Source organism: Ceratotherium simum, chromosome 14 (assembly GCF_057802395.1).
Source record: "Ceratotherium simum simum isolate JZ-2026a chromosome 14, ASM5780239v1, whole genome shotgun sequence".
Taxonomy (NCBI): Eukaryota; Metazoa; Chordata; class Mammalia; order Perissodactyla; family Rhinocerotidae; genus Ceratotherium; species Ceratotherium simum.
This window is the reverse complement of record NC_141913.1, coordinates 38915383-38937668: the sequence shown is the minus strand read 5'-3', so window position 1 is coordinate 38937668 and position 22286 is coordinate 38915383. Positions and strand designations below refer to the sequence as shown.

Sequence of the window (22286 nt, the reverse complement as noted above, 5' to 3'; positions counted from 1 at the left end):
CCCTCTCACTTCACAGCCCAGAGAGGAAACTCTTGCTCTAAGGTCATAGTGACAGTTCATGGCAAAACCACGTACAGTTCTTTCCCCTACACACTGCCAGTCTTGCTTCTTCCACTGGACTGTCAGTCCCTTGAGCCGGGGCTGCCCTTCATGAGCCTGATGCCTCCCATCAGTGCTGGGCACACAGTGTAGGCTCGAGAAGCGCTTCACTAAATGGTTGCTAGTGCAAGTCCCTCTCGATGGATTTTGGTTTATTCTCGGGCACATAGGGTGGGCCTCCTGCTGGGAAGGCTGTCTATGCAGACGCAGTGTGCCTTCTGCTCAGTAGTTTTTATTTTTAATTAAAGCACGAAAATGTGTTCCATGACTGCCAGAGTTACCTTGGAGATGCAACAGCATGCAATTACTTGGACACTAGAGGCAATTTATTTCTTGAATTGGGCGATATGGGCCCACAAAACTAATCTGCTACCTATGATGACTGGCTATTTTTAATGTATTTAGCATCATTTAATTAAACTTAAATGTAATTGCACAATGTTAAATCGGTTTCAGTTAGCCTTTAATCAGCAGTCAGAAGAGGGTAATAGAGAGGCAAGCCACCTCCCACTGCAGCGGATGGGAACCTGTCTCAGGGTGGCTATCAAACAGTTTCTGAACTTGTGGTCTTTTCTCCACTGCCTCCACCTTGGGAGGTGCCAGGGAGGGGAGGGAGCCTGTGGGCAGGTGTTGGGTGGTCATGTTTGCTGTCATTCACATGTCAGGGAATTGAGCTGCAATGGATTCATTGCCTAGCAATTAAAAATTTCTTGGAAATAGGTCAGATTAACAAGTTGGACACTTGCCACTCTGAACCTGTTGCCCGCCAAGCAGTCCCCAGGCACTTCACTCTACCACATATGGCTTCCCATTTGGAGCAGGCAGAGGGCAGGTGGGGTGGCTGCAGAGTAAAAGGCTGTTGGCCAGGAGCAGTGGCCTTGGCAGCCCCACCTGCTGAGTGAGTGAAGAGACAGGGCCTCCCGCACCCACCTGGCCCGAGCTGATCCTCTTCCCAGGCTGAGCTAGGAGCGCTGGGCTGCTGTCAGGGAGCCTCGCTTCGCCTCCTTTTCCCCATCTAAACATAAGGGGGATTGGAGTAGAATGACAGTTCTTTTTTTTTTTTTTTAAAGATTTTTATTTATTTTATTTTTTTCCCCCAAAGCCCCAGTGGATAGTTGTGTGTCGTAGCTGCACATCCTTCTAGTTGCTGCATGTGGGACTCGGCCTCAGGATGAACAGAGAAGTGGTGCCTCGATGCGCACCCGGGATCCGAACCCGGGCCGCCAGCATCGCAGCGCGCGCACTTAACCACCAAGCCACAGGGCCGGCCCAGAATGACAGTTCTTAAGGTATTTTCCTGGGAACATTAACCCTCGGCAGTTTGGGTCAATTAAGTTCAGGAAATGCTCCGTAAAATATCTGTCTTGGTGCTTAAAAGGTGTGTTAACAAACCACTTGAGCTGTGTTTAACCTGATGTCACCCCCTTCCCCTTCTGTTAAGTAAAACCAGTTAACGTTCTTTGTAACTACTCCACAAACCATACTTTGGAAAAACACTGGCCTTCATGACTTTTGAAGGTTCTTTCCTATTCTGACATTCTGTTTTGTGATTGTGTTTGTTTTGGGTAGATGGATTTTAAATATCTGTAGGAGAAAAAAATGGCCTGGGGATATGGTATTGAGGGGGAAATGGTAGTTATCTGTGTTAATTTTCATTGAACAAGCCCTCACTTAAATCCTACAAGATAGCCTCATCAGGAAATGAGTCCCTCAAGCAATTTAGGGCCATTAGGAGGTGGCACATCCTGTTCTAAAGGAATCCCTCTCAGCCTCAGAGTTAATAAGTTCCCTGGCAGGCTCATGGCTGGGTTATCAGCTTTTCCCAGGTGGATTTAGAAGAGGGAATGAATAATGGGTGAGAGGAACCTCCAAGGAAAAGCAGGTTTGCCATGGGGTGCCCTAAGTGGGCAGCAAGGATTATCCAAGAGACTTATACATTTGGGTGAGATAAGACAAGATCCTGTGGGTGATCTGGTTATCAATGACTCAAAGGCCAGGTGGTGTGATTGTTACTTTGGGTAAATAAGGATCAAGATCAAAGGCAGCTGGGAGAAGCAGCTGGGTACATTGGGTAGAGGGAGGTGGAAGGTACCCGGGCAAGTCTGTGCTTCTCTGGGACACAGCTTCTTTCCTGTATGGAGAAGGGACGTAAGCTGGAATTCCTAGTGTTTTTCCAGCTCTAAAGGTGTGATGATGTCAGTCAGTGTTCCAAGGGATCTTCTCAGGTCAAAATCTGTTCCTTATTTTTGTCATTTGTCCTAGCTTTCCACCTTAATTCACTTTTTTCTCCAAGCAGCAAGTGCTTTAAGAATATAAATAAAGGTCAGTTACGTGTTACTTAGTATTGCTGAGGCTTAGATGAAAGAAAGTCTGGGACACTTAGGACGGAGCAGTATCAGTGCGGGAAGGGACGTCGTCCGTTCAGGTTCAGCTCAGGGCGTGTTTCCAAGCACACAGCGTTAGACCAGATGCTAGTTGAAGGTAATGCTTGTAAATGAGGACTTCTTTCTGGGCCGTGGGTTAAGCACTGCCTGTGGAACTCTGCAGATGGAAACTATATATTCACCGTGATTCTGCTGCCTTCTGCTCCTTGCTCTTAATGGATTTTCCATTCCTAAGCTATCAATCCTCATTCTCCCTTCACTCGGGGAACCCTCTCCAACCAGTTACTCTGCAGCCAGCTAGCAATGGAGGAGGGGACAGGAAAAGCGGAGAGAGTTTTTGTTTTGTAAAGCCCCAGTGATGTGGTCATTAGCAGGTGTAATGATCAGTTAGAGCCACGCTCTTTGGGCCCTGATTGTCATCCACTGAGTGATATGAGAGTGTGTGTGAGGCTATAAGAGCAGCGGCTGGCATGAAACAGGGTTCTCGAGTGCTGGCGAGGCCTTGAGTTGGGCTCATTCTCTCCCTCGGCAGGAAGGGGAGATCATGGTGGCGGGCTGGTCCTCCGCGCCTCTCCTGAACCCATCTCCCCCGTGTCTCCTCCAGCCCCAGGATGAACACCTAAACAACTTCTGCCGACTGCTCGGAGTGGAGCACAGTCAGATGGAGCACTGGCTGTGCCATCGAAAGCTGGTCACCACCTCGGAGACCTACGTGAAGACCATGACCCTGCAGCAGGTGGTCAACGCGCGGGATGCCCTGGCCAAGCACATCTACGCCCAGCTGTTTGGCTGGATTGTGGAGCACATCAACATGGCCCTGCACACCGCCCTCAAGCAGCACTCCTTCATCGGGGTCCTAGACATCTACGGGTAGGCCTGCGCCCATCCTCCTGCCCTTCACTCCACCTGGTGATCCTTAGAGTCCTCCTGCCGGCATTTTAGAGCCAGCAGGGGCCTTGGAGACCTCCCAGATGTTCTCAACTGGGAGAGTGTGAAAGGTGGGATGGCATTTTTGGTTGTCACAGTGACTAGGGTCACTACTGGCATCTAGTGGCCTGAGGCCAGGGATGCTACACCGTGTCCTATAATATGGAGGACGGTCCCAAGGAAGAATGGACACTATCAGGACACCAGTAGCTTGCCCATTGAGAAACCCTCTAGACATCCCTTTTTACAACTGGGAAGCAGGCCCAGAGCGGGAAATGTCTTGCTCGGCATCAGACTGGAACTTAAATTCAGGTTTTGTATCTATGTTTTATTTAAATCTACTATTTGACCTCATTCATGATATCACCAATCAAGATGATTGTTTTAATACCGTAATTTTGCCCGGCGCTGTACAGATTTGTGTTGTGTGTGTTAAGTTTTGAAGTTTCTCTTCCTTTCAGAATTCTAGCCTAATGGAAAGGGCTGTTATTTATAACAACATATTTTGCGCATGGCACAGTGGAAAGTTTACTTGACTGGGCATCAGGAGACTGGTGTTATGATGCGTTGCTGTCACCGGTTAGCTGAACCACTCTCTACAGATCACAGCCCCTTTCTGGTCTTTAGTTTCCATAGCTCGAAATGAAGTTTTGAGCCACAATCTCTGAGGTTCTTTCCAGATGCTTGTAGAATGGTTTGAAATTATATGTACTGGGTTTCAACCTCCCTTGCACTTCTTGTATGATCAATGTCCTGCCTTCTTTAAGCTAATAATAGGTTAAACCCTCCTGGATCTTTATATCATAGAAGTCATGGCTTCTGTCTTAAAATAGAAATTCCGACCCGTGAAAGTACCGAGTTGTAAGAACAGTAATGCTCTAGTGGAAACAGCTGCTTATGGGCTGATGCGCTGGGATTCACCTTATATTGTGGCTGTAGTAAAGGCCAGTCATCTCTAGAAGCAGCCACTTCCCCATGCAAAGATAGGCTGTCCCACTTACATCTCTGCTGCTCTCGGTCATCATTGGGTTTCAAATCAAACCATGTAGCATGCTGTGGACGTAAGAGAAGAAGGAGGAAACTTGATTTCTGGCATCACAAAGGCCTCTGGAACATGCTAAAGAGTTAAGTCACCTGCACGAGCTATGTACTACAAGAGGCAACGGAAGAAACTGTAGCAGGGTCAGTCTGAGAGTTTGGACACAGTGCTGCACGAGTTTCACGGCAGGAGGGGGCATGCTTGTTGGCAGTGTCAGGGAGAGCTTTCGATGGAAGGTGAGGTTTGAACTGGATCTTGTAAAGGGAGGCAGTATGGGAGGTGGGGGAGGCATCCTTGGGAAGAGAAGCACGGTCAAGATGGCAGGAAAAAGCTGAGTGTGAAAGGAAACCTCCTAGGCGATGGAATAAACAGTGGAGAATCACCCCAGTGGGAGGCAGGAGAGTCATCCTCCCCAGGGCCCCTCAGGGCTTTAGCCGAGTGACTGTGGGCAGGCCACTGCTCCTTCTGGTCGGTCAAGTGCCTGCTATGTGCTCAGCCCTTCTAGTTGCTCTGGGGAGAACATAGAACAGCTTGTGCTCCCTGGGAACGTACTGCCTAGCTGTCAGCAATTAATTCTGTTTTGTTCTTCCCTCTGCCATGAGTATTTTCAGGTTATTGGGTTTGCCAAAAAACTGACCTTTAGTGTTACCTTCGGAGGTAAGACCCAGAGAAACTGAGGCTGCTGTGTCTGACCCAATTCCCTTAATCGACCTGGACAAGAATCTAATTACTGAGGTTTCAATTTGGGAAGATTAACCTACAGACTCATTGTTAATAGCATGTAAAAATATTATGACTTCAGTGCTACTGATAGTGTAAAATATCATGCCTCAGTTCTGTTATAGTTACATACTGTCTTAGCAGTGCCTTGAGTTTAAAGAGAGGGGTCCTCCCTTCCCAGGGATCCCAGTAAAAGGCATTGCTCATTGGCTGGGGACCTCTGTGAGTAGGGCTCTTAGTGCTGCTGAGTCTGGAGATGTCAGCTGGGCTCATGCAAGCTGAGACTTTTGTGATTATAGTTGCCATTTAATTTTTATAGTTGAGTTTATTTTCTCTAAGGTCCTGTGACTGCCCAAAAGGGAGAAATAGATTGCAAGGAAGGCCTGTCCGTGGTTTGAAAGGTAGACTTGTCCATGGATGGGTGGGGATCCTGAGGACTCGGTCTCCTGTCCTTGGTACCAGCTTCTGACCTCTGCATTTCAAAGTGGCCCTGGGATCCTTTGAGAACATCTGACATCTTTCCAGTGAGAGCAGGTCCTGTCAAAGGGTGAATAAGCATGGGGCTGTGGACCAGCACTCTTGGGAATTTCCAACCCTTTGTGCTTCCTTTCAGGTCTGCTATGCTGTTTTCTTTTCTCTTTTTTTAACCTTTGTTCTTTCTCAGAAGCTAATTTACTTTTTCAAACTGGGTCATAAAGCAGTCATGTTTAAAAAGTGATTCACTCTCCTGGAGAGAGCGACATGCCATGCATGGTTACTTCTCCATAGGCTCTATGCAGTGCCCAGTTCGCACCCTGTGTGCAGAGCTCAACATAGAAATTAGATACAAGGCAGTTCAGAGTTAACAAGCTGGCTGTCTATCTGGGCCATTTGTTGCTAAGAAAGCACTTACACACGTTCCCAGAGTGCACATATGCATGCTCTTCAACATATGCATGCTCTTCAACAGTTCTGGTCTGCTGCGAAATTATTGTATAAATTTGTACTGGCCTAGGCACTCTTTTCAGAGGGTATGTAATAGCTCTTAGGAATTTAAAACCAAAAACTTCACCCCAGGAAAGCAGGTGACTTGAAGTCCTGTTTCTGATCCATCAAGTCAGTGACCTCATTTCTTAATCTGGGGGAAAATGACATTTGGTGGAAATCTGAGATGACTCGTGTGAGCTATTTATTGTCATCTTCCTTTCCCAATCATGGTGTCTTTCTGCCTTATTTCCTTTGGGCTTCAGACACCTTCCAGAAAACCACCGAATCTGTTTTTTTAAATGTGATCATCCCTCAGTTATCTGGAAGTGGGCATCATACTTGATGCCCCACCTCTCTTGCCCTCTCTAATCACCTTCCTCCCATTTCAAACTAATTACCGTCTTTAGGGCTTATTTATAATATAACTGTGGGAGTGATTCTCTCGAAAGAGCATTTCATCCTCCATGGTATCAGAAAGCTCCAGCATTTTTTATTTTTTGAGTTTTCTACCCAAATGCCTCACCAGCAAACACTGGAGAGGGAGAAGACATCTATCCACTGTCTCATTCGTTGTTTCTCAGCCCTAGTATGGGGATGCTTTGGTACACATAGAAGTTGCCCTTGGGATGACCTAATGTCTTTGATTTTCTTACTCTTCTTTGTCACTTGTGAGCAAAAGAGTGGCATATGGAAACTGGAGATAATGGGAAGGATGGTGGAGATGTGCTTCTGAATACATTAAACCCCATTCATTAAGAGGGAAGGAATAAGGAGTTGGCTCCCTCTTTGAATTAAGTTAGAAATGCACGAAGCTAGCAAATAAGAGTGAAATTGCTACCCCGCTGCCTGCCACAAGTAGGCACTAATTACTTCAACTGGGATAACTGTCCCCAGATAAACTATAGCTCCTATCTAGGGCATTATTGGCCCACCAGCCAAGTTCATTCTAGAGACACCTTAAAAGAGTTCTGTAGTGTAGGAGCCACTCCAGATTTTTTCTGTAAATGTTTAAAATGTTACTACAGAATCAGCCAGAGTGAATAAACATTCACTTCTATATATATAAGCAAGCAGTGCACGAGCTAGCATCGTACACACACATCTCCCCTTATCATGATGTTCTAACTGGTAGTTAATTCAGGCAGCAGAAAAGACTGTGAACTCCTAAATAAATTGCATGGGCCACAGCTGCCTCCATCACAACTACAGTGAGTCCCTACCCTCAGGCTCTCCTGAACATTCCCAGACACCCAGTGTCCTCGTAGAAGGATGGCTTCCCTTACATCTTGCTCCCCTACCCCAGCTCCAAAAAAGTGCAAAGCAAGCAATACCCAGAGCAATTTAGCCAACCCAAGCCAAGCTGTTTTCCTTAACTAAGGATCTGTGAAGTTGCTTGCAGGGTATTTCTTACCTGGCAGGGGATGGACATGAATAGGAGAGAGCCAGGCAGCTTTTGGCTGGGGTTTCCTTTTCATGTTGCACTAACCAGCGTTTGCCTCTACAGGCTTGATTGATTGCAGTCTTAATCCTTTATTCCTCTCCCCTCCTCAAGGCAATAAAATATAAATGGCTTCAATTTGGGAAAAATACACATTTATTTGTCTTTGACTTCAGCCTTTAAAATGCCAAGGTAGCAGGGGGCTTTGGCTATGGCCAGTCCATTCTTGATGAGAACAATTGGCATAGGAGACCTTTGGAGCAGAGCAGGGTGTCGATTTGTGCCTAATGCTGTGGAGCAGTGGGGAAGAGGATGGAAGAGGAGGAGAGGGAGGATTGGGCCCCAGGAAGCAGGAAATGGGATTTTATATCCTTCCCAGCCCTCATGTTACTTTCTGTGTCTCTTTAAATTAGCATCCAACTCTATTAAGAATATTCACACTGTTGTGCAACAGGTCTCCACAGCTTTTTCATGTTTGAAAACTGAAACTCGATACCCATTGAACAACTCCCATTTTCCCTCCCCCCAGCCCCTGGTAACCACCGTTCTGCTTTTTGTTTCTATGAGTTTGACTACTTTAGATACCTCATGTAAGTGGATTCATACAGTGTTTGTCTTCTTGTAACTGGCTCACTTCACTTAGCACAGTGTCCTCAAGATTCATCCATGTTGTAGCATGTGACAGAATTTCCTTCTTTTTTAAAGCTGAGTAATATTCCATTGTATGTATATACCACATTTTGTTTATCCATTCGTCCTTGGACTTTTGGGCTGCTTCTACCTCTTGGCTTTTGTGAATAATGCTGCAATGAACAAGGGTGTACGAATATCTCTTCTTTTAATTCTTTTGGATATATTCCCAGAAGTGAGATGCTGGGTCATGTGGTAATTTAATTTTTAATTTTTTGAGGAACCTCCATTTTATTTTCCATAGTGGTTGTACCACTTTGCATTCCTACCAGTAGTGCACAAGTGTTCCAATTTCTCTGCATCCTTACCACACTGGTTATTTTCTGTTTTTCTGGTAGTAGTCATTCTAATAGGTATGAAGTGATATCTCATAGTGGTTTTGATTTGTATTTCTCTAATGTTTAGTGATGTTGATTATCTTTTCATATGCTTCTTGGCCGTTCATATATCTTCTTGGGAGAAATGTTCAAGTCCCTTACCCATTTTTTAATCCAGTTATTTGTTTTCTATTGTTGAGTTGTAGGAGTTCTTTATATATTCTAGATATTAACCCCTTATCAGAAATATGACTTGCGAATATTTTCTACCATTCCATAGGTTGACTTTAATGATATATCTTAAGTAAACTTCTTAGGCCCACTGTTTGCCTTCATCATTTTGATGGAAATTATTTCTTTGTTTTGTTTTGTTTTCTTGGTCTCACTTTTCAAAATAGACTTACAGATAATTTCATAGTTTCAATTTAGTTATTTGGAGAGGACTACCCAGCTCCTCTCTGACTAGTATCAAAAGGTTTCATGGAGAATGGAGGGGGAGAAGTCAGCAATTACATTTACCCTCCAGCCTGTGGACAGCGGCCCAGTCCTGGACAGCCCAGAAGATTCCTAGGCGTGTCTTTTTCAGGATGGACCTGCATAGCTCAGCCCAGTGTTTTCAATCTAGCAGTTCACTCGAAGTCATTGGGTTTGCCCTGGAATCTCCATCTCCTTGGAGAGCCTTGTAACTCGGAGTGCTCTGAAGTCAAGCTCAGCTTTCCAGAATTGCTCAGACAGAGCCCTTTGGAATGTGCCTGGAGCCAGACACCTCTACATACTTTTAAGGTTCAGACAAAGTCCCATTTCTCTTTGTCCATGCCAGCACCCCACCCTCATGAGCTCACCCTTCCTTAAAAGCCTATAACACATAAAATCTCTCTTCCTTGGGAGGTTTCATATGCTGGTTTTCTGTCATCTTCCCAGTAGCTCTTTTGGGCAGAGATCATGACTTGCTCTTTTTTGCAGCCCTCACAATTCTTGGGGCAGTTGACGGTTTGGGAGAGGATTGCCATAGGGTGGGCGTTTTCCTGTCCCACACTCGAGTTCCAGGCATGAAGAGGATCCAGGAATTGGAACACAGTGCAAATGAATGGACTTAGGTCCTCCAGAAGACTGACTCTTCTTGGGCTTAGAATACGAGCAGTGCCTAGGACTGTGTTGTCTCTGAAGGACAAGTCCTGTGTGGGGACATCTAGGCACAGAGAGAAGCACATGAGCAGAATTCAAGTCCTGCCATTCTCAAGTGTGGCCAACATCCTAAGATTATTTAGTAAAGAGATCAGAGGGTTGGCCTCCCTAACAGACCATAAGGTGCCATTGTGAGATTTCATGGGCTTCAGGAGGGAAAGAGACCTTGACTTTTAATAATCATTCTCTAGAAGCTCTGCTCTATATCTGCCCTATATCCCATATCTTTTCATTCAGCCTTCGGTAGAATGGTAGAGAGTGGTCTTTGTAAAATAGACGAGGCTGAGCTAAGAAGTTCCAGTTCCTTTGACCCATGCTCTAGGGGAAGAATTGGTTCCCAACCTTCAAAGCATCTCATGGCCTCTCTGCTCTGGAGCGAGAGGTTCATGGAGGTTAATAATTAACTCAAAGTGACTGGTTGACTTCTTTTTATTGCAGTTTCACTTTCTAGCAGACATTACCTTATTTTTAGAGGCATTTGTGACCCTTACCACACCCTGGAATTGGAGTTGAATGAGAAGGAAATTGTATTCTTTTCCACTACATTTTGAGGATAGGAGGAAATTGAAGTAGGGGTGACAGTTGTACCACAACTAGTACAGATCTCAGGTCACAGCCTTGTCTTCTATGTTTTGACCTTCCTCCCACCCAAGGATACTGGTCTAAATATTCTCAGCATTAATTTTACGGGAGAAATCCAATTCTTTCTAGTATATAAATTTCTTTGTGACATTTTAATTTTGTGAACTATAAATTGATCCATTGTGTTTATTTTAAAGTCATCCCTGTAGATGGGAAAAATTACTACAAATGTAATTCCACTGTAGAGGAGAAGTTGCCCTATATCCCTGGCTGGTTTTCTGAGGTCAGTCCTCTTAGACATTTTCCAAGCTACCCAAACCCCTCATTCATCTCTGGCCCTCCGGCATTTCAGTAATTACACTAGATGGCAGAGGAATTGTTACCAGATAATATCTTAGAAATAGGGAAATTATGAGCTAATTTCAGTCCATCTCAGATTAATGAGAATGTTCTTTGTGGAGTGCTACCAATGTAAACCTTTAAAAAACGACAAGCAGGAGATATTTAAATCCTTTATCTGTGGAGCTCAGTACAAGCTCTGCCAGCACACCCAGTTGCTAGTATCTGGGCAATTGCTAGGGTGGCTCTTTTATCTTCCTTCTGGGTTTTATTAATTAAATTTCCTCTGGCTATCGTCAGCAACCTCTCTTGGGGTGCGGTGGGGTAAGGGGGAGGAAATGAGGTTCTAAGTGATGTAACTCGGTCTGTAGGACGATCATCTGGGCTGGGAGGGCCCCAGTCTGGCAGACACAATGCCTCCCTCCTGCATGGTCTAGAGTGCAGCTCCAGCTTGGACCTTGAGTCTTTGATCTTATTTTATTAACCTAGAATTATTTCTCCTACGCGGGCATGACTGAAACTGTTCTTTAATGTGGTTGTCTCTGAGCAGTTGGCTCCTTTGATCTCAGTGATTTCTCACTTCTCCAAATCTCATTCCTTGGTAAGGGAGGTGGGTGCAGAGGAGGAAGAGAAGTCTGGTGTTTTCTGGGCGCAAACCCAGCCCCATTGGGTGTATCTGTTTTCTCTCTGCTTAAGGTTCTCTCCACCACCACCACCATCCCCAACCCCCACCAGGGGCAGCTGCAACGTTTCTATTTGGAAGTGGAAGTTAAGGAGTGTAATGTATTTGGAAGGGCTGACATAATTTTATATAAGACTGAGAAAATTCAGTTGTCCATATTGAAGACTGAGAGGGGTGAAGATTGAGGTTATGGAGAAGGCTGAAGCCTGTGCCCCAGCCCCAGATGCCTCATTGGTATTGCCATCTCCCGCTCTCCATGTGCTCAGATACTTCCTCTTCTGGGAAGTTATCCTTATTACAGCACTCTCGAGACATCTCTTCCTCCTCTTCTTAATGAAACTTTTCCTCCTCTCTGAATTAAAAATGCAGTCTCAGAAATCAGACTCTCTGGGTTCAAATACTGGTTCTTCTGCCTACTGACTCTCTGACTTTGGGCAGGTTATTTAATCACCCCATACCTTAGTTTCTTCAACTATATGATGGGGTTAATAAAAAACCCTAACTCTTCTTGTTTGTTGTGAGCATTGAGTGAGTGAGAGCTCATGAAGCACTTGGGGCCTGGTGCTCTGTGGGTGCTCTGCCGGCTCATTCAGCCTGTTGTGTGAATGAGAGAAAAGCATCTCTTCCTCCTAGATTTCTGCCCCTTCTCACTGCCTTGGCCTGATGACGTTGCTCAGGGAGTAAATGGCCCCACTCCTTGGTAGCTAAAGTTACTGGTGCTGTTACAGTGTTTCCAGCTTGGTGAGCAACCACATACATTGGTTGTATAAATGAATCGCATCTGTGCACCCTGTTGGTCATTTGAAGTAAGTCCTCTCATTTCCACTTTCCTTAATGTCTTCAAACCTTTTCCATTACTTGGCCACCACCAGCCTAAGTCACGCCTTGCTTGGATCTCTCCTGGATTATTACTCCACTAGGAACTGCCTTACTCAACTTCCTGCCTTCAGTCTTGCACGTCTTCCTCCAAATCACAATTTTTTTCCACCTTCCTGCCAGTTTCTAAGATGAAAATCTGATTGTCATTTCTTAATTTAAAATCCTTCAAATTCTCCCCATTGCCACTGGTAAAAATCCCTCAATGTGTCATACAAGGCCTGCAGGCAGGACCCCTGCTTGGCTCTGCAGTGCTGTGTCTCATCTCTACCCATCCTCCTCTCTGCGGGCTCCACCCACCCCCCAACCTGCAGTGGTGGAGCCATTTTGCAAAGATTTGAGATGAACAATGAATGACTGTGTTGATATTCTAAAGTGTAAAGAGGTCAAGTAAGTCTATTTTTAAAGTTAAAACCCAACAAATACTTCACCAGCCGTCACAGACAATTCACAAAGTACAGATGACTAGTATACATGTACAGAAAAATGTTGAGCTCTATCAATGATCAAAGAAATTGAAATACAAACAAAAATATTTTTCATGTACTAAGTAACCAAAGATTTTAAAAGTTAATCTACACTATTGACCAAAGAGCTGTGACGCATTAATACTCCTAGTGAGGGGGAGGGAGACTGACCTGAATGGAGCACAAGAGAACTTTTTGGGGTGATAAAAATGTTCTATATCTGGATTGTGGTGGTCGTCACACACTGAAGAATATTTGTCAAAAACTTATCAAAATATACCCTTAAAACTGGTGCATCTCGTTGTGTATAAATTCCAACTCAAACATGAATTTAAAAAAAGCATATTAGCCAGTATTAGGTGAACAAGATGCTTTCATACATTGGGAGGCAAGAGTCAGGGGGTGCTGATAACATAAATTGGTTCCGGCTTTCTGGAAGTTAATTTGCCTCTACCATTTAAGAAAACAAACTCTGATGTGATGATTCTCATTCTAGTATAGCATCCTAAGAAAAGAATCATGAATTGAAACATGTATATACAATATTTGTCACAGCATTGATAGCAGGTAAAAACTGGAACAAGAACCAAATTTTCCAGCAATATGGGCTGGGTTAAATTATGATTCATCTGTCTGGGGGCCACCGCCAGCCCAAGAGGAACCTTTGTGTGAACGGGAAAAAGGCATACCCCCTTGGAGGAATGACCCCTCCTAGGCTTGAGGGGGCACTAGATAAATTGCAGCCCCACTTGTTCCCTTACCTGGGCATCTTGTGCAAACCCCAGGTCTAGCACGTCCTCATCAACCATTGTATGGATCAGATGTTAAAACTGATGCCTTTGAAGAACAATGACATGGGGAAATGTTAGATAACAAATGGGACACTAAATGACAAAAATAGGTATGATTTTATATGTAATTCTAATTTTGTTTAAGAATGTGAAATCACCAAAAGGGAACCTACCAAAATGTAACTGGTGGTCAATATGAGAGATTGAATCATGGTTGACTTTCTCTTTTTTACATCTGCTTTTTCTAAATTTTCCTACTGTCAGTGCTTTTTCTAATTAAGAAAATGGATATTTTATTCTTACTCTCCTAATTTAACAGGGCTCTCTGTTGGGCCGGTACCTGCAACAGTGCTCTCTTTGGGTACAAGAGCAGAAAATGGGACTTCTGTGTCGGGGTTAAGGGTGGAGCTGAATGGGAGTAGAGGATGACCTCGTTGAAGTCCCAGTGATTCCTTCAGTAAAAGGACGTGTCTCTTACTTTGTCCTCTCCTCTTTCCCTTCTGCAGGTTTGAGACCTTTGAGGTGAACAGCTTTGAGCAGTTTTGCATCAACTATGCGAATGAGAAGCTTCAGCAGCAGTTCAACTCGGTAGGCTTGGTTTCTGGACCCAGAGATGTTGGGGTGGGGAGACTTCTCTCTCTCCCAGGGAGTGACAGCCTAGGCTGCTTCTCTTCCATTCAGGATCAGTGTGCTCTAGCTCTGCCCTGACCTTCCCTTGATTTCCTGGTGGTGCCCCATCTTTAGGCAGGTGCTCCCCGCTGCTCAGGAGGAGATTTGAAGTGGGACAGCTGGATGGAGGGGGTAAATGATCCTCCCCTTGTCTTTGACTCCCACTCCTCCTAAGCCTAGGCTTCTGGGGTATTTGAGCAATTGCCAGCCGGATATGCGACTGGTTGGGATATGACAATGTGGGTGATTATTAGAATGTCCTAGGGAAAGGTTCACATGGGAATGAGGATCACCTAACCGAGCTTTTCTTGCCTGCGGTCATGACTGTGACTGTGTGCCCAAAGCTTTTCTGGTGGATAGGCACCATCCTCCACAACTCAGAACTCTTGTGATTGAAGCTCAGGGGAGATCAGTATTAAGGTGTGTCTGCAGTTCACTAACCTTGACCTTTCACTTCTTGCCCTAGCATGTATTCAAACTGGAGCAAGAAGAATACATGAAAGAGCAGATCCCTTGGACCTTGATTGATTTTTATGATAACCAGCCTTGTATTGACCTCATAGAAGCTAAGCTGGGCATCTTGGACCTGTTGGATGAAGAATGTAAGGTAAAACTGATGATGCTATCATTGAATTAGTTCAATTCTAGGCTTGGGGTGTGGCTCAGAGGACAGCTGTGTGGTGCAAAGTAACACGTGAGATCTCAAAGCTGGAATTTCATCTGTGATTAGTCGGCCTTTAGTGTGCTGGGGGAAGCATTGGTGTCCATTCTGCGTACTAGAAAGTACTGGAAGGTAACACATTGAGCATAACTGGCAGGTATTGCTACTTTGATGATCATGTGCCTCTTTTGGCAGAGACTGGGTAGTATGGATTGGCAAAATGTGATGGTGGTATGGATTTGGTGTCCCAGATATCCCAGGTGCCGAGAGAAGGACCCCAACATCTAGACAGGCGTCTGCAGAGAGTGAGGGCTCAAGAGCTCAGCATCATCTTTGCCATGCTAGCTGGCTTGTGAGTGATAGGGCTACATGGCCTGGTGGCAGGTGAGATCCATAGATTTTCCCCTATGTAGCTTTTTGTGGAGTCTACTTGATATGCCAGGAGAGGTCCTGAATGGCCAGCATGGAGAGAACCAGGCAGCCTTGGGAATGTGGGGCAGAGGGATCTGGGTGTTATCAGTCACCTAACTTCTTTGGCCTTTGGTTCCCTGCTCTATGAATTGGTGGGGGTTGGATCTGATGATCTTCAAAATTTCTCCCAGTTTGGTGGTTGGCGATAAGGAGGTAAATGTATACCAACTCCTCCGATGATGGAAACTCGAATCAAAAGGTGTAGAAATCACATGATTCTTGGTATTAAAAGAGAAGAAACCCAGTTGCTTTTACTCTCTGGTCTCCCATGTCTTGCCTGGAAAGGATGCAATGCTGCTTGGTGGTTTGGGAGAAGGAGATGTTTCCTTTCCAGAAGGGCTCTCCTAGTTTCATTGCCTTTGAAAATGAAAAGGAACGGTTAATAAAACAATAGAAGACAGTGAAAATATATGGAAAGCCACGGCACATTTTTATCTAATGATTTTCAGCACTTCTTCAGAGCCATGGACTTCATCCAGAGTCAGATCCAGGAAGAGGTGGGCAGGTGGGTGCCTAGGCCTGCTGCACCTGCGAGGTTGCGGTAAAGGTGATAGGACGCTTGTCCCTGCATCAAGTGGCACTGGCTAAATGACCGAAGTCATAGCCCAGGCCCTCTAGTCTACCTTCCTGGTGTTTACCTCTCACTCACTCTCTTGGTTCAGTGTCCACTGCCAACAGCTTCCTTCTGACGCCCAGCAGGAACACCCTCCCCTCCCCCAGTCTCTTTTGTGACCCTGTCTCTAAGCGTCTCCTCCTGCTCCACACCCCCAACCCCAAAGGCAACACCGTGTCCTCTGTCCAACCCAGGCCTCTGGGCTGCTGAGCCAGCATAGCTCCCCCAGGCCTGGGCTCCAGCAGGACTCCAGCTCTTCACTCCCCTACCCATGGCGAAGGCCAAGGTCGTCCACAGCTCCGAGGAGCGCATCAGGCAGGCTGTAGTGCACTGCTCTGCCTGGTTCTGTGAAGCGCTAGCTGTAACATAAGCCGTAACCCCAGGGGCATGGCCTCTGCTTTCGCATTTGCACACACCTCTCATAAAAACACCTGAATGCTTCAGGGTGACTGATTCTGTGAATTGAGCAGCTGCCTAATTGCTTTTCAGTGAATTACCCTGCCTTTAGCAGGCAAACTAGGGCCACTTGTGGGTTTGCGTTGGCTTGTGGTTTGATGTTCTCCGAGGTGCCACTACCCAAGGGAACATGTCACATGAATGTCAAGCCGCAGTGGTGAGAACACAGGTGCCAGTGCACAGGTGCAGACCTCAGACTGCTGTCCAGAGGGTGGGACACATGCCACTGAGAGGAAACCCGGAGCAATGCAGGGCTGGGGAGCAGGTGGTCACAGGAGTGGCGGGAGAGTGCTTAGGAGGGTGCCAGAAAAGTAGGGCTCTGCAGGGAGGCCCAAGATGCAAATATTCAGCAATTATGAAAGTAACCTTCCCAAATCCTTCAACTTTGTAGCCTTGGATAGTCCCAGTGCGATAGGGACCCCCTGACCTTCCTGTTCTCAGTCTCCTACTGAGTGTACACCGCCTGGGGCTTCCTGTTGGAATCTATTTTACTTTTGAGAAGCTGAGCGAAAGTAAACTCCAGCTGTGTCTACATGGGTGATCTCTGCCTTATGCTCTGTGGAGCCTTCCCTTTGGGTCAGATTTATAAAATTAGGTGATTTAAGTTGAAGACTGTATCCAGCTCAAACTCCTGTCACTGCAGTCCATCAGGCACCCAGAATGTATTGTGCGCCTACTGTATGTCTGGTCTTGGGGGAAAGACCCTCAGGAGAGGGGGATGGGATCTCCCTGCTGGCCAGCAAAGGGTGAAGAGGGACAGGATGGTGCTCAGGAGGAGCTTGGCCTGAGTGAGTGGGGGTAGGCCAGATGAGGGCTGTGGACAGGGACCAGGGCCATATTTGGAGGTCAGGATCCCAGAGGAGGCTGGAAGAGGCATGGGCTACAGCCCAAGGGCGCAGAGTGACAGCTGAACAGCGTTGAGGCCAGGGGACACTGACTGAGAAGGACTGCTGAGGTGCACGCAGCCACTGTGGTTCTGTTCCTTGCTTTTCTGTCCCCGAGTCTCCGTAGAAGGGCAGGTCTGACGAAAGCCTGTATTTCCTGCTAATCAAGCTGGTGGGGGCTTGGAGTGTTGAGATATGGGATAGAACTGTGAATGTGACACATTCAAACTCACTGGCAGCCGAGGCCATGGGTGCAACAGGGGTGGCAAAGATGAACACCAAATGAAGGAATAATGCAAAACCCTACAGTGTAGAAACCTTTTTCTATCAGATTTAATTGCTCTGGGAATTCAGAGTTATTCAGCCTAATCTGATGTAGCTCCTAGTAACAGATGTTATTACATTTGTTAAAACTCATGGAACTGTACACTTAAAAAGCGTGCGTTTTACTGTATGGAAATTACACCATAATAAATCTGACTAAAATATAGGGCAGCTTGCTGCCCCCTTCTGGAAGAACCCATGGCTTTGAGCCTAAGCAGGTTAGGAATTCTCGTGGAGTTGGTCACAACTGGGCAACTTGGCGTGCCTTGGGAGCCATCCTGTCGGACAGTGGAGCTGCCTCAGACCCGTGCCTTTCCTCCACTGTTGCTTGCTCAGACACGTTCTGTAGGATTAGAAAGAATAATGAGATGGCGCTGTGAAGAATTGGGTTCTGTGACCCCTGTGTGATGGGTCACAAAGCCAAATGAAGAATTAGATTCATGGTATAAAAGCAGCCATTGGGAAAATCACTTTTCCTGGAGGAGACACACAGTGGCAGGCAGGGCTGATGAGCTGAGATTCAAATTAGAAATAGGGAGATGAGGTGGCCGTGGATTGAAGGGGGCAGCACACAAGGTAGTTTTCCCCAGTGCCTGTGATGGGTGCCAGAAGCCACAGAGGAGGCCCGGGGACCAGAATATCAAACAGCTCAAGATTCCTTAAGGTGGAAAAGCCCCTTTGTGGTCATGGACTTATAGTCACACCCAGACCAAGCCACAGACTACAGCTGCTCCTTAGGAACCAAGGGGGCAGGAGAGGGTGTTTGCTTATAGGGATGTTAATCTCCAGGCTGCTCTGAACAAAACTCTCCTGCCTGCAGTGCTCTGTCAGGCTGCTGTGGGGGCTGCATGACAGAAGCCGCATCTAAGCCATATTCAGACCAGACATGTCCTGCCCTCCCTCTTGGAGGAACAAACTAGATAGGACTGATAGGATACGAGACATCTGTGCATGTTTCCTTATAAGTGACATTTGCATTTTAGCAGGAGTTTTCTGAAAGTGATATCTTGACCTCCAAAAGCAATTTCAGTGAATAAAAATGCAGACACTCTCTCAGGTTGAAGAGATGGTGTTAGGGGCCCACAAAGGCAGGCCTGGGCGTGCAGGGAGGCAAGCTCTGCCCTATGTGACTAGGATTCTTTTGTTTCGTGGAACCCAGCCTGAAGAGCTGACCAGGATGGACCTTCCTAATTACTGTATAACTGTTGAGGCAATGGAAGGACAGCTGGCTGAAGACAGTGGGGAGGTGAATGCCCTTCTGTTTCCTTCCCTGGGCCCAGCCTGCTCTCAGGAGAGTTTACGGTGTGTTAAGGTCAAGGGCTCGTGGTTTCTTGAGAAGTAGCCCCTGAGGTCTCCTTGTCCAATGTGTTTGTGAACAGATTTGAAACCTGTGATAGAGGGAGGTGAAGTGGCTTTCGCACACCTATTCATTCATCCACCCAGCAAACTCCATGTTCCTGCGTAACTAACTGACCCCTGCCCTTCCACACACCCCGGAGGGGTCAGGCAAGCCCTGAAGTCATCACCTGGGATGAGGGAGAACTGAGAGCGCTGAGGAGGAGGGGGCTGAGAAGAGAGAGTGTCATGGGGAAAAGCATTCCCAAAAGGGCTCTGTAAGCAGAGAAGTCAGATGAGGGGAGGGGTGCTCTGGGCAAAAGGAATGTCACATTTGCAGAACTTGAAATGATCTGATTTGTCCAGAGCCTGTGGTGCCGGCGGGTGAGGTTAGGAAGCAGGAACCGTCAGAGGCTGGGAGGCTCTGCTGCCTGGAGAAGGTGTTTGGACTCGACTCTGCAGCTGCAGACTCTGGGGATCGAAGGGTGTGAAGCAGGGAGAATGTGATCAGATCTGAATTATTCTTCAGCAGATCTTTGTGGCGACTGTGTGAAAGCAAAGATGGAGAGGGAGACTGGAGTAAGAAGAGCAGTGGCGACGTTGCTGTAGTCGGGGTGGGAGAGGATGAAGGCATGGAGAGTGGAGGGGGGCAGCGTGTGGGCCTCCGAGGGCCACTGCATCTGACAGCGCATTGTTGCTTAGACCGGTTTCAAGGGCGTTGTCTGGGCGGAAGCCTAGTTTCAGTAACGAGAAGAGGCTAAAAGGTAAGGCAGTGGAGATGGCAAGTTTGAATTCCATTGTGGAGGCCTGGCTGTGAAAAGGAGAAGCCGAGAGAGAGGAAGGGCAGGAGAGCAAGCAGCTGAGGATTCCGAGAGAGAGAGGGAAGGTGGGTAGATACTGGTCCCTAGGAGGAGGCAGGGGTGGGTGGACAGGAGGGCAGCCAGAGGAGAAGCACTGGTCCCTTCTCCTGGATAAGTGAGAGGGATAGGGTGGCTGTGGATGCAGATGAGTTTCTGCATCTAGAGCAGGAATTTGAGTTTCCTGCTTGACAACCTCTTTTCCCTGTGAAGGAGGAAATGAGGCCTCTGCTAAGAAGTGGCAGAGTTAGAAGCTTGAAGAGAATGGAGGAAGAGGGGCATGACATCCCATAAACAGGAAGAGAAATACCAGAGTGCATAGATCTGTTTGCTGAGGTCAAAGACCATAAATTGAGATACAGGAGTTGTCTCGGTCAACTCCCACCTTAGATCTGGGCACAGTGTGTTAATCTCTAGAAGTGATTCTCACAATGAAATTTGATTTTATTTTTTTGGCATTAATACTAAATTATCAACAGGACTTGATTAAGGGAAGAGGAGTTGATGCATGATCCTAGCCAGCCACCAGATGTGGGAAAGGACAGGATGGGTAGTTGGGTTGGTCTAGAATTGGTGTTCTGCTGAGCACACAGAGGGGTGTTTTATGAAGGTGGAAAAGTAAAGGCCTGGAACTGACGTGGGGATGGCTGCCAGGTGGGGAGGAAGGTGCCACCAACACCTAGAGAGTCATTAGGACAGCAGAGTCCTGGGGTCCCAGCTGGGCTTCTTTGATGGCGAGGAGGATCCAGAGGTGTTGATGGTGGCATGGTCATTGGAGAGGTCAGCAGTGGTAGGAGGCATCAGGGAGCCCACAGAGGTATGGGATGGAACGAGATAGTGAGTGAGTGACCAGGAGGCAGATGTTGGTGGCAGTGGCCCAAGAAGACGTGGACAAGAAGCGGCGATGGAGTAACTGGCTCTGGGATCCTTACACGTCTGCTCTTGTTGGCTGTTGCACTGGGGGCAGGCTTTGGCCAGTGATGGTGGCCATCTGAGAGTGAGCACAGTTTCTGACCAGGGTTCCAAAGAGCACGTTGGTGAAAAGTTGTCCTGGGCCACAGGCTTTGTACCCCAGTCTGTTGAGGAAGAGGAGCTTAGTAAGCCCAGTGACTTTCACTCCCATCACCCCATTTTTTCTCTTTTATTTTATTAGCAGAAAGTAAAATCAGGTTTAATGTATTTTTAACAGCTTTATTGAGATATAATTAACATACTCAATTCACCCATTTGAAATACGCAATTCATTGGTTTTTAGTATATTCAGAGTTGTACAACCATCACCACTACAATCAATTTTAGAACATTTTTGTCACTACATAAAGAAACCCATTAGCAATCTCCATTCCGCCACAGCCCTAGACAACCACTAATCTACTTTCTGTCTCTATAGATTTCCCTATTTTATATAGATGGAACCTTCACTTTTTGATGTGACCAGTGGCCAACACAGCAAGTCAGAGGGACTAGGCCTCTGAAAGAGAGTACTCACCTAGCTGGGATCCAGGCTCCCGGTCCAGGGCCCTCTTCACATCACTTTGAGAGGAGAGTAAGGATGCTTGTGTGAAGCCACTTGTAGATTCTTTTTTAAAGGATTCGATTCACTGCATATTCCAGAGCTATACGGATAGCTGCAAATCTAAATGATTTTATCAAAATGCAAACTTTGCTTTCTTTCTCCTATGCCTGTTTTAAATCTACTTTTACGGAAAGATTTTTGGAGATAAGTGCCTTCCACCTAATCCTGCCTTCATGCCTGCCTTTCAGACTCTCTGTTGTCAGGCGGGAAAGCATAATAGTGAGGAGCACATGCCCCCAGGCCAGCCTGTCTTGGTTTGAGCTCCAGCTCTGCTACTTCCCAGCTGTGACCTTGGGGATGTTACCTAACTTCTCTGCCTCGGTTTCTTCATCTGTAAAATGTGCATAAACATAGTGCCTTCCATCATAGGATTGTTGTGAAGATTAAATGAGTTGATACTTCTAAGATGTATAGAAAGCTGCCTGGCAAATAATAAGTGCTCTGGGCATTTGCTATTAGTATTATCTGAGAATGTTAATTGTTATGAATTCCTGCTGGCCCTTATTTTCAGTTGAGGGTGGATGATGACAAGAGACACTGACCCTCATCAGGAAATATGTGTACACATGACCTTGCTCATTGATTCCTCCCGGTCTGAATTGTGAATATGCAGGATTGAGGAGTCTTCTAACAGAGGTCCAATTTCATTGTCAAAATAAGATGATTTTGGTATTGGCAATTATAAGCAGTGACCTAGGTGGGGCTTCTCATCATGGTCCTGCCCCTGCTGTTCTGTCTGCCCCAGTTCTGCCCGTCCTGGGTCCATTGTATTCCTGTCTTCCAGCCTCGTCTCCTGACAGCCCTGCCAGGCTGACCCCTTCCTTCCCCCATACCTGGTGTTTCTAAACATGGATGCTTAGAGACAAATATAAAACAGTATATATTAAAAAATGCTAAATTAAATATATTTTATTTTGTCTGTCCAACACAATAGCCTC

The 22286-nt window shown here is 46.3% G+C and overlaps 1 protein-coding gene across 2 annotated transcripts in view; it reads left to right on the top strand.

Moving 5' to 3' along the window:
- Nucleotides 1-22286, top strand: part of MYO5B (myosin VB) — a 344347-nt gene that overhangs the window by 213292 nt on the left and 108769 nt on the right. For both annotated transcript variants that reach the window (XM_087439196.1, XM_014781411.2), the window contains exons 10-12: nucleotides 3088-3353; nucleotides 14009-14090; nucleotides 14638-14778. In XM_087439196.1, coding sequence (XP_087295322.1) covers nucleotides 3088-3353; nucleotides 14009-14090; nucleotides 14638-14778 — 489 coding nt within the window. The remainder of the gene's footprint in view (nucleotides 1-3087; nucleotides 3354-14008; nucleotides 14091-14637; nucleotides 14779-22286) is intronic.